General features: G+C 38.7%; 1 protein-coding gene across 2 annotated transcripts in view; it reads right to left on the reverse strand.

Moving 5' to 3' along the window:
- The window catches only part of LOC6646008 (solute carrier organic anion transporter family member 74D), a 31559-nt gene that overhangs the window by 991 nt on the left and 17390 nt on the right, over positions 1–13178 (reverse strand). Inside the window, exons 2-6 of one of the 2 annotated variants that reach the window (XM_023177993.2) lie at positions 11869–11920; positions 954–2986; positions 522–885; positions 253–437; positions 19–162 (exon numbers count right to left, since the gene is read on the reverse strand). In XM_023177993.2, the coding sequence (XP_023033761.1) occupies positions 19–162; positions 253–437; positions 522–885; positions 954–2520 (2260 nt within the window). In that variant the 5' untranslated portion in view covers positions 2521–2986; positions 11869–11920. Of the gene's footprint in view, positions 1–18; positions 163–252; positions 438–521; positions 886–953; positions 2987–3188; positions 3245–11868; positions 11921–13178 lie in introns of those variants that run through there. The other variant, XM_002068917.4, reaches the window with a different exon arrangement.

A 13178-nucleotide genomic window follows, 5' to 3' on the forward strand; every position in this document is an offset into this window, starting at 1 on the left:
TATGAATATAATAATTACCCTTTGGATGTGTACAGCGCATGACAAGCAGCATGCTGCCCACCTCGGAGGTGGAATGCATAAATACGCAAATGGCAAAAATCAGTATAAAGTAGATGAAGTTCTTGCAGTTATTATCACAGTAACCATTGACCGCCTCAGCAACTGAAAGAGCCCATTCAAAATCAATTTTTTCAATGGATCAAACATAAAGTGGGTGGCATAGCCCCCAGAAGTATGCTTTCTTCTGCTTACCATCTGGAATGCAAGCACAATCCGAATAGAGTGTGCGATTATCGCTGGCCCTCAGCGAGGAGCTGCTACAGCCGGCATGGCAGGCCGAGATGTACATCTTGCCATCGGCGCAAATTGGGGCGAAATTCTCCTTATCACAGGTACAGTTGAGGGCAGCATTGCAAACGGGCTCAATGATAGCGGGACTACAAATTCAAAAAGACAAAGACAGAGAGAGAGAGAGTGGTAAAGAGAGAAGGAGATAGAGAGGGTGTCGCTAATGCACTCACCTGTTGCCATCGCTGGCCTTATAGCCGGCAAAATCATTCATGCTGCAGCCAATAAACATTAAGATGACCATGCCAGCCGAGTAGACCAAAGCCGTGAAGGCTATCCACGCAGCGACACCCTTGGCTGTGGGTTTACGCTTCAGGATGAACAAACCGGAGATAACAATGCCAATGCCCATGACAAGGATGCCACAGAAGGCGGCTATCAAATTGGCATCGTAGGTGGCCAAACGGAATTGCGTTTCCAAATATTTGGGCAGGAACGTATACAATCCGGCAATGGGCAGCAGATGAAAGACGCACGAGGCCGTGCGGAACATGAGTATATCATTGCTTAGCTGACGTCGCACAGTCTTTGGAAAGTCTGCAAAAGAGAGGGTTATTAGCTTGATCCACATCCAGGAAATCAAAATGCATTCCGTTGCCCTTTACCCTTCAGTTTGGGTTTCTCCTCCAATTCGATGGGTGCAGCTGCTGCTGCCTGAGCCTGGGCTGTCTGGCTGGTCTTTTTGCCGCTTAGCTGCTTGGGGAACGAGAACATGGCAATGGAGGCCATCAGCATGAGGCTGCCAATGGCGACGGGGCCCACCCACCAGGCGCCAATCCAACGCGGATCACTGGCATCGAAGCCGGGATTGGTGAAATTCACATACCAGCGTGTGCAAAAGCTGCCGAATATGAACCCAGATGCCGGGCCCAGGATCCGCATGCCAATGGTGACGGCCATATACATGGGCGACTGCTTGCTGCCCACATTGTCGTCTATATACGGGATGCCCAGTGTGGCCACTGCCGTCTGGCCAATGCCCGAGCTGAGGAGACTGCCAAAGAATATGCAAAGGACAATCACTGTGATCTTCGAGTGGGAGGCCTGCTCCTGTTGACGCTGTTCATTACACTCGCTCCCGGCCAAAGTGCCATTGCCGCCCAGCAGGCAGAGATTCGGATTTGGTTGCGTCAAGGCCAACAGGCTGCCGCTGCCGCTGCTGCTGCTGATCTCCTCCAGCTGCTGCATCAGCGACGGTTGTTGCTGTTGTTGTTGTTGTTGTTGCTGCTGCTGCTGTTGAAGGATTACACTGGAGTGCATTAGCTGCTCGCCAAAAATGAAATGCGGCAGGGCACAGGCGAATGCCGCTATGGAAAAGAGAACCATGCCGCAGGCTATCCATCTGGGTCGATGGCCACGACCCGCGAAATAGGTCAACAACATGGCCGTACAGATTTGACCCATCTCGCTGGCACTCAACAGAAAGCCAGTGGTCTTGGACTTGATCTGAAAGAGCTTCTCTATGGTTGTGATCACGGACACAAAATATGTCATATACATGCCCTGGAGGATGTAGGCCAACAGAAATACCACCATGAACACATGCGTCGAGGCGAATCTTCTGGCCCAGCGTGGCCGGCAACCAAATAGTCCACAATTGGATCCCTCATTGGCGCCGCCATTCAGATCCGAATCAAAATCGGATTCATCCGACTCACTGGAACGTGCTGGCGGCAATTTATAACCACCTGTCAGTGGTGCCTGCTCGTGATTATATTTCTCACGGAGATTGTGACCATGTCCATGGCCATGCCCATGACCATGTCCATTGCCATTGTTGTTGCTTAGCAGGCCATTCTTCAGATTGTTTATATCCTCGGAGGCCTTCCATTCGTTGTTATTGCTCGGCGCACTCTCGTAGAGCATTGTGTTGGCTGTGGGCGTGACTGTCGCCGGACTGGCCAATGAGTCGCCATTTGTGTTATTGTGCTGGGCCAGCAACGGTGTGAATGCCTGACTGGAGTCACGTCGTCCGCCACCTCCATTCTGATGATAGGCATTGCCCATCCCATTGCCATTTCCATTTCCATTACCATTCGCATTGCCATTGCCATTGCCATGGCCATGGCCATTGCTGTGACCATTACTGGGTTTAGTTGTAGAGGCAACAGATGCTCCGCCAGGAGCAATGGGCAATTGATGCCCTTCAATATCGCCGTTGCTCTTCATCATAGTGTGTGTGTGTGTGTGTGAGTGTGTATTTCTCTCTCGTTTCTCACGAATGAATTTGAAGATGCAAGTGGAATTCCAGATGGAGAAATTAGGAGGGATGGGGGGAAAAAAAAATCTCAATCAGTTGTCTGTATGAGTATAAAAAAAAAACTGCAGGAGACACTCCTCTCAATGATCTAACGATCGTACGTTTCGCCTTTCTTAAAACCTTTCCTTTTGGTTATCTAGTTTTTTAGGTTGTCTGGATTATAATAATAGTTTGTTCCATCATCTTTTTTCTCGCCGACACTTGGTCTACATATGGGCCAAGAGATGAATCTTTCACTTTTGAGATGATTTGATTTCCTGGCTATCACTTGAGTGAGCGCCTAGCAACGAGGTAGATTGGTTGTTTGTTTGTTTATTATTTTATTTTCTGGTTCTTTTTAGTCAGTTTTGAATCTTTGTTGCAATATGGCAGTGTTATCTGAAAATATATATATATAGAAATAGAAAATTGTTAGAGATAAGTTTTAAATGGAATTTAGTTGTATTTCATTGATATTACAAATGGATGTTATCGTTTTTTTTTTTTTGAAGTGTGTGTAAATCTTTTTAAAAACAAATAATAATTGAGATGAAAATATTAAAGTGAGAATATCTGAGAAATCTATGGCATAAAGGCAAACCTTGTAAAATTTCACTTGCGCCTTTTGGGTAGGCAACACAATATGTTCGTTGGATCTCTGAGATAGCTAGATAGCTATAGGTATATACTTTCTCTGAACTGTACAATGTGGATGAGGTAATTTCCAGCAAATGTTTTTTAAAACTCGCTTGATGGGGTTTTTTTTTTTTCTTCCGGTGGTTATTCTCCGCAAAAACAAACTAAAACACAAGAAATGGCAACGCAGACTGCAATACAAATTCGCGTAGAGCGCAAAAAAAAAACACTCAATTAAAAAGAGTATATATATAAATGTATACTATATACATATGTATGTCTATATAGAAGGAAGAGGGAGAATCTAAAGCAAATCGGCTTATCAGTTACTCACACACAGAAACACACGTGTATGTGTGTGTGTGTTTGGGTATGTGCACTCCGAACCGCTTTGCGGCATTAAAACGCAGTCTACACTCAATCTGTATGTATTTAGGTATATACTATATACATACATATGTATGTATAACAGTAAACATATATACGAGCCATACATGGCTGTGTGTACCAACCAAAAATAAAATCATCAAGTTATTTCAGTTGTTGTTGTTATTTTAGTGAAATAATGGAGTGCGATGTGATATATATGCATGTATATGTTGTTGTTGTTTAAAGAATATGAACAATAGGCGAATTTTTATACTTTTGAATATATATAAATACAAATTTATTCAATTTTCACTTTTCTATTTGGTCTAGGGAAAAACCTATCCTTCAAATTAATGCAAGGCTACTTTTGGAGCACATTTCGGTTATTAGGCACCCGAATAACCGATATACAAAATGCCACATTTTGTGGTTTTTTCAACTTTATCATCTAACAAAAATCTTTATCGATTGCCTTTGCAATATCAAACAAGTGAAATAGATCTAAAATAAATTATTTTTTAGTTTGTGTGTCTTTTTTTCCTATATGTACTTATTTTTCGGTATATATGAATGTGTGTGTCTATGTATGCATATGTATGTGTGTATGTATATGAAGAGCAAATATTAAAACAGTTTGTCAAAATCCCAATTCTACCTACTCGTATCTCGTATTTTTTTTTTGCCAAAAAAAAGTTTCAATGTCAACCGAAATATAAGCGAATTCTTTTCGTTACCCTTGTTATACATGGGGTATATCAGTTTTGTTTGGCTCTTTGCATATCTTGATAAGGATGACCTCATATAATTTGCATGAATGTTCTTATATACATTTTCCAAAAAAAAAATTACATTTTACCTATCAAAGTGGTAAAGTTTCGAAATCCAAGAAGGATTTTCACTTCAAAATGACCGAGTTTTCGCCCCTGGCTAAGTTTTTCTTCTAAAATTCTGATCGCAGATTCGTCATATCTTTATATGTACCTATATAAATAAATATTTCATCTACATACATATGTATATGTAAGTACATATTATTATTATATATGTATATTTGATTTACCAGAATGAATATGTTTGTATTTTGCATAAAACTAAAACAATTTTGTGATTTGAAATATTATTATTGTGTCTTTGTGCAATTTAACTTAAAAACTCCAATTAGTTTTAATTTCAATATTTAATTTATAGTGTATAAAAAGATTCGGTTTGGTGTGTATATTTGTTGTTGTTGTTAGTATGAAGTCTAAATTTTGTTTTTATTGCTCTACCCACCATTTGACTTGGCATTTTGATATACCTAAGGTTTATACATATATATGTATATACAAATAAAACAAAAAAAAAAATAAGACTATGACACAATATAATTTCACTTTCATTTCACTTACTTATAAACACTCCACCTAATCGCCACGCCCCCCCCCTAAGCCCCCTCTTTCACATGGCCAATTCATAATTCAATTGCAATCGCAGCAAATGGCTCTTGCAGTCGGAAATCTTATCACAATTTTTTTTTCTGTGTGTGTGTGTGTGTGTGTGTGGCCGACCTCGCTGATAAGGAAAGTGAAATTGCTTAGATATTCTCGCCATGCCCATGTCCATAATGTGAATGTCTCTGTGTGTGTTGCAATGCCAAACAGGAGAAGCAGGCGGCGGGAGGAGGAGTAGGAGGAGAAGGGAGATGGAGATGGAAAGTGGGAGGAGATGGTAGGGAATATCTGCCCCCGTCCCAGGCGTCATAAACTTTGGCCTTGAAATTGTTGTTGTTGTTGTGGTTGCTGTTTGCTGCTTGATTTATTTATTGCGCATTTTGGTGCAAATTGATTTGGTGCTTGCCTTTGCTTCTACCCATATTCTCTCTCCCCCCCACCCCCTTCTTTCACTACTTGGCGTCCTCTCGTCTTTTATTTGAAATGGAAAAAATTAAATACTTTGTTTGTTGAAACACAAAAATTTCGCTAAAATTTAGCAATTGGGGCAAAAAGGCAACGAGAACGTGACCACATTAGATTTATAATCTGAGGCCACTTTTTTTCGGAAATTCTAGAATCGTTTAAGAAGCAATTTCGAAAAAATTCACTCAAATTCACTCAGAAGAAATTGATGAGGATAAGGAAAAGGATCGAATCAAGTGACAAGTTAAGAAAGTGTCCAAGTTATAAGAGACATGTAAGGATGTAAGGAGATAGAAAACCCATTTGCTTCAAAGATAAAGCGTTTAAAGAATGGCCAGAAAAACAATAACAACAACAACAACACACAAGTAATGAAAATGATCAACTAAAATGATTTCCACTTTCATGTTTTCAGTCATCTTCTAGATATTCATCTAATAATCAAGTGTGTGAATTATATGCATTTTGATGAATATATCTTGATCATCTTAACTGCGGCTTCACCCCACCCCACTCTCCTATTCCCCTCTCACCCTGCTAACTGTTGATTCTTCCTTTTTTTTTTCTGGCTCGTTGTCGGTTTCTTTTCTTTTTTTTTTTAATTTGTAACGTGGTTGTTAACTAACCCTAACAAAGCAAGTACTTTAGTACCCAGTCCTGCTTGAACTTATCTTATCTTCTTGCCATTTCTTCTGCTTGTTTTTGTTGTTGTTGTTGTTGTGCCTACACACGTTTCAAATGCTTGACCAAAGAGTCAAATATGCAAAAGAGGCATTAGGTTCTTTTTTTTTTTTTTTTTGCCTCTACCACATGCACTTGGACCTGGGCACAGGTTCCAGGTTCCAGGTCCCAGGTCCCAGGTACAGGTCCCTGGCTCCCTGGTTTCTACTTCTAACTACCAGTTTATGTGTATGTGCAGGCTTTTGTATTTGAAGAACACTTCTTCTAAAGGTAGGCATATAGTAAAGCACATTGAACCCAAAGTGGAAATTGGAATGGCCACCCCACCACTAAATACTAACCAACCACCGCCATCGCCACCGCCACCACCACTGGCCACTAACCACTGACCAAACCACTGACCACCAGCAGCATAGGCATGTAAGTGCAGAGTGCCAAGTGCTTGCTGTCTGTCTGTCTGTCAGTCAGTCAGTCAGTCTTTTAATACATACATACATACGATACAAGTCATAGGCCATATATTGGTTTCAATTTGAGCCAATAGATGCTTAAATTGTTCAATTTGTTGCCTGCTTACATAAAACACAAGAGTGACAATGGCCCCCACCATAGAGCCAAATGACTGACTGACTGACTGATAGACAAGACACACGGACAGAATGTTAGATATGCCTGATTTATCAGTGTCAATCATAATAAATGCAATTAAAAGTGTTTACGAAACTCTCAATGGGATAGTTTGAAAACTGAAAAAAGAGGTTTGTCAACAAAAGGGGGCGTGTGGGGTGTGGGGGGCGAAGAGAACCAAAAAGAGGTTTCCATTTCAATTGAGGCAACAGCCAAACGAACCCGCAGAGCCCGCAGCTATGCCAATAAATTCAACAATGTGAGAAAAATCAAGTCTTGCATTCAAACACTATTCAACAAAAATTTAAAGCAAACCATAAGAAATTCTTTTTCGATATTAATTCAAAACTTTTTTTGGTTACTTAGTTGTTAGTTCAGCATACAAACTCATGACGCTCCTTGAAGTTTTCTCAATCATCATATTTCTCTCTTTGTCCAGTGATTAGAATCATTGTTAAGACGCTTGATTTAAGGTCATCAAAGATTTGTTTAATAGCTTTTGTGTTGTCTAGTGTTTAGAATGAAAATGGCTAGCAGAGTTTCCACTTTGGCTCACTGCGTGTTGTTTTTCCGGTTTTCTTTGCCAAGTTGGTTTTTTTTTTTGTAGTATTTTTTTTTGCGCTTAGTTTTTTGTTGTTTCGCAATGTTGCAACATCTTCCGTCTTCCGTCTTGGACTGTTGTTGCTGCCGCTGCTGCTGCTGCTGCTGCTTGGCTGACTAAGTTATTACGCTATCTTGTTTAAGTCATGTGTGTGTGTGTGTGTGAGAGAGTATCTAAGTGTGCATTTGAATTGCGCAAGCGCAACTATTGCAAATTGCATACCAAACAGCATGCCAACATGCAACAAAAAACCAGACAGACACACAGGCAACAAAAGTGTTGACTAGACGCTGACAGCAACAGCAATAGCAACAACAGCAACAGCAACAGCAACAACAAGTGCCAAAGAAAGCCACAGAGGAGCAACAATACCACATCTTAAAAGTGGCATTGAAAGTAAATTGCAGACTAGTGCAGAAGATGGGCAAGATGCCAGATGATCATGATAATAATCATGATAATAATGATGATGTTGCTGCTGCTGCTTCTGCTGATGGCAATACCTAGTCCAAGTTCCAAGCCCAAGTTCAGGCATTGAAAGACGACGACTTCGACTCCGACTCCAACTCCAACTCCAGCTCCAGCTCCAACACCGACACCGACGACTCTTGGAAAAAGTGGTTTGGCCACATTTCACTTTTAGCATAGAAATAATTTAGAACTTGTCTGCCTGCTGCCTGCTGAACTTGTGGAAGACTTTTTCTTCTTCTTCTTCTTTCTGCATGTGTGTGTGTGTGTGCCCCTCAATTGTTGTGCGGTTAGAAGCAAAACGTTTTCTTGTTGCAAACTTCTTTTGCTTTGAACTCAACTTTCGGGGAAATAATTCCCAAAAATCTTTTAAATACATATAGAGGCGATTGAGTCATTCGATTTGAAAATTATAGACATAAACGTATGTATGTATATGCAGTAGTCCAATTAATTCCTAATGGAATCAAATTCACAGCTGGCCATCAAAATCAACGAAATGAGAATGAGAATTTGTTTATCACCCTGGAAGCTAATGAAAGGGTATATTGGTTTTTCCCATAAATGTTTGCTTCTTAAAACTGAATGAAGAGTTTACAATTAGCCTGGATCGTTGTCATTGAAAAGGATTATCTAGATGGAGTCAATTTACAGGGTATTAAAGTGGCTCATAATTGAATGGAGCTTCAAATGTTGACCTTCACATTGAAAAATGAAATTTGAACTAAACGTTTATTAAATGTTAGGCGAACAACAACAACAATCACAAAAATAAAAAGGCAAAGGGGGAAAAAAAAACAGTGGAAATTGTGCAAATAAAATACACTTTTTTGGGGAGTTTTCGACAGATTTAACTTTCCATATCAATGTCAATGGGGAAGACATTTAAATTAGTTCGAAAGTGATCTTAAAAACAATCTTAGACTAACGAGATTATTCTCATGGTAGAGTTAGTTATCTTTGGGATTAAAGTAAATACTTTAGATAGGAAATCAATGGCGGATATTGGCAATAACGATCCGTTATCTGTTTATTGTCTTATTTGAGTTTTATTTGACACAATGAATCACATGTACATACTTTCGAGTACAAACAACGAGTTTTTATGTTTCTTTAAGTTTTTTCGCATGTAACTTTTTTCGTCAATCCAATCTTATTATGGCCAAGGCAAGACATCAAAAAGAAGCGATAAAACATATAACCAAAAACAGAAAATGCGGATTATAAAAAATTATATTTCAATATATGTATGTACATATCTGTCACACACACACACACAAACACACACATCGAATTTTACTTGTATATGAGATATATATATTTGTTGGGATTTTAAGTGGAACACACATGTAAATGGCTTTGTGTATTGTATATGGTATATTTACATATGTATACATGATTCATGGCATGACAAAAGGTGTGGCTCCAAATATAACAACAACAAATCCAATTTTAAACAGCAAATTCAAGAAAATCACAACTTATTAAGTCGAAAATGTAATGCTCTTAATTTTAATTAGATGAAATATTTACCGACAATAAAAAATTTAACAAAATCCACAAAAATTCATTTGATTCCTTTTAGACAATGACTTTTAGTTAGCTATAGCATTCTATAGTATTCTTTTCTAACTTCTGGCCATAACTTTATAGATTGAACCATTTTTGGCTTCTACAGACCTCAGAGAAGGTTTTATAAAGCACTTCAAGATGTAGTAGACCCTCACGATGTCAAAGAACTCCTTAAATAGGTACGATGGATATACAAAAGATATTGTTAATAAATTTCTTTCCAAATCAAACGACTATTCTAAATAAAAAGTGTTCTGACAAGGCTAAAAAAGAGGCACTAACAAAAGTTGGGCTTAATATTTGGTGAACAAACTTCCTTTTGACCGGCGCTTGTTAAAAATGTCAAAAAATAAAATCCAAAGGGAGGCGGCAATCCAAAACGTACAAAAATCTGAAAACAAAAACTGAACCCAAAACGAATGAAAGGCCAAAATTAACAAGCTCAAAATGGCAGTCGAGTATGCATAAATTTTTGAAATGCTCCGCAACAAAACCAAAAACACCAAACGCAAACCAAAAAGTAAAAACAAAAACTTAATGAAATGCAATCAAAAAAAAAAAAAAAAAAAAAAACAAGAAAACAAAAACCGAAGCCTTTTTTCCAGAGGCAACTGCATTAAGTGAGGAGCTGCAGCTACCTGGTGGAGATTGCCAATCCTCCCTCCCCCTCTCACCACCCCACAATTCCACCCTCCCCGTGTCGGCTCTGCCTCTTAAATATCTGGCGCAGAGATCAGAACATGGCGCTGACGTGCAGCCAGAAGAAAAGAGAAGAACAAGATGTTCAAATTTTAATTTTTTCTTCACAAGAAATACAAAATAAATGCGAGCGATTGCTTTTTGAGAGTAACTCCCCTTGGTCCCTTTCCCCTCCCCCTCCCCCTACCGTCAACACAATCAGCCACAAAAAACCAAGTCAAGCCAACAGTTTACATTTGTCATTTTGTGATTACAGTGGGGCAAAAGGATTCCCAAATTATCCAGAAATTTTTTTTAAACTTCTTTCATTACTCTAGTAGATTTTCAGTGTCAACTTTTGTAGATAAAATGCATTTCTCAGTCAACTTAAATTGACTCAAGATATTTGATTAGAAAATTCTCAATCTTTTAAGCTTTTACTGTGAGCCCCTAGAGCGTTTTTCCATGCATTCGATACCACTGTGTGCCCAGGGGGTTGGGGGCTAAAGAAGGTGGAGAAGGATGTAGAACCCTTTTTTGGGTAAAGAAAGTTGGCATTGCCAACGAAAAACGAAAAATATTCTTAATTTAAACAGAACGTCTTACGTCTTCTGATTGATTGAGCCGCTGATTTAAGCGGCTTTTCAGTTGCTCGTTTTTTTTGTCGATGGTGATTTTTGTTGTTGTTGTTTTTTGTGCCGCATAAGAATAAAATATATAGGTATGTATATAAAAACAAAATATATCAAGGTGTTAACTTGCCTTAAATGTTCGCAGAGATTTCGGTCTGAGATCGGCTACAGTACCAAGTACCGTTATAGGGCTAATTGGAGTTTTATAAATTGTTTGCTGTCATTTGGCCAACAGAACTGCAGAGAACATAACGGAAAGGGGAAGAAACATGGCACAAAGGATAGCAGGAAAGAAAAGGGGTGAGTGGTGGGAGGAGGGACGGGTGTGGTAACTGAATTTCGTTTGGTAACTACAACTGACGCCTCATTGATATTTTCAATTAACGCCTAATTATACGCATACACATATCTTGTCTATGTTTGAGTATTTACATACATATATAGATTTGTCTATATGTGTTATGTGGATATAAATGAGCCCTTAGTCATGCGCAAAATAAAAAAAAAAATGATGGCAAAAGTTTTGCTCATTTGTATTTGAAGTGGGTTTGGCTGGCTTTAGTTTGATCGGCAGTTCATTCACTTAAAGTGTCAAGTGGTTGCATAGACACAGACATGGCCGCAGTTACGGACGGACATTGGCAATAGACGGATGAATAGATAGATAGATAGACAAAATGTACATAAGAGACAGACAGAGAGACAGAGAGAAAGAGAGACAGTCAGTCGAGTTGTACGATTCTCATTACTCATGATTATTTGTTTATGAAAGTACTTAGCAACTTCTCGAAAAGTTCTCTACATTCTCCTTCTCCACCTTCTTTTCCTCTACTCATTGTCGTTGTCATTATCGTCATTCTTATTCTTTTGCTTCACAATTGTTTAAAAAATAATGCTTTTTGCATAAATTTTAGTATTTATTGTCTTGCCACTTATTATATTTCGTTTTTTTTTTTTTTGGTTTTTGGCGTTGTTGGTTGAACGATGGGAGGGGAATTTTTTTTTTCTGGCGCCCCAAAACCATTTTCGGCGTTACATTTTAAATCAAGTGTTTTGTTTTGTTTCTACCCAAAAAAAAAAAAAAAAAAATTCTCAGATTCTTGTTTTGCATATTTTACTCACGTTTATTTTTGAATTTCTGAAGTTTGCCTTAGGCCAGTTAGTGAGTTGGCAACTGCAAAGATATGAAGAAAACGGAATGATTACATATGATAAAGAACAGAAAATGTTGAAGGTGGAAAGTGTACAAAAATATTGATTGATTCTATATCGATTGTACACCCCCTCTCCCCCACCCCAAGTGATCAGACTAAGATCACATCATTTTAAACTTAATCACATTCGCTCTTAGTTAGAGCAGAAGAGTGGGGCATCATTAAATTATTCTACGAACTACCCTCGCATTTTTCATATATTGTTGCAAATTTAGTTTCACTTAAAATTTTGTATTCATTTATTACTTCAATTAAATGTGCAGCATGTTTTAACTGCAAAAGTCGTAAAATAACAGCAATTGCGTTTAATAAGCCAACCGTTTAGTTGGCTCATATAATAACAATTACAGCAATAACAATTAACAGCAACAACAATACAACAACAACAACAACAAAATTGTTCCTTTTTGTCATGCGTGTGAACGACAAGTCAAAGAGGAAAAAGCAAAAACAAAAAACAAAAAAATGATGAGAAAAATATGTAATAAAAAATTGCACAGAATAAAAATGAGAAACAATCAGAGGAGAAAAATGTTAAATCAAGAAGACAAGGGGGCAAAAACTGAATGTAAAATGCAAATGTTGTCTACAGACCGAACGGATGGAGGGGGAAGCGTGTTGGAAGAGGGGTTGATGGGTGCTTTCGGGGGTCAGATGGCGTCGGCTTCGACATCGACATCGTCGTAGTAGTTGCTGACGCCTCCAAAAGCAAATTGTACAAAACTAAAAGATAAATGAGCACACAACTGTCTCACCCTCTCTCTCCATCACACACACACACACACACACACAGATGCACACTCAGCCAGTGTAAAGAGTAAATGGCCAAGCAGAATTGCATTGAGATAGGTCAGTCACACACACGCATACAATTGCAGCGACAAGCTTTAATAGTTGCTGCAGCGCTGCAACTGCGACGTTGACGTTAAACTGCTCTAATTACTCTTGGCTAGAGAGAGAGAGAGAGCGGTCGTTAGGGGTCTCGGTCTCATCTCGGAGGATATTGGCATCAATCTCCACTGTTTGTCTTTCTCTTTTCATCTAAAGTCTAAATCGGTTAACCAAGAATGCAATAAACTAAAACATAAAACAAGTTTCATTTTTGTTTTTCTTCTTCTTTTAATTTTTATTACTTTTCATCTCAGTTTGTGTGTGAATGTATGCGTCTGACTTGTAAAACTTACACAATCGCAGTTGCAGTTTCTCTCTTTCTCTCTC

The sequence above is a fragment of the Drosophila willistoni genome, assembly GCF_018902025.1.
Source record: "Drosophila willistoni isolate 14030-0811.24 chromosome XR unlocalized genomic scaffold, UCI_dwil_1.1 Seg105, whole genome shotgun sequence".
NCBI lineage: Eukaryota > Metazoa > Arthropoda > Insecta > Diptera > Drosophilidae > Drosophila > Drosophila willistoni.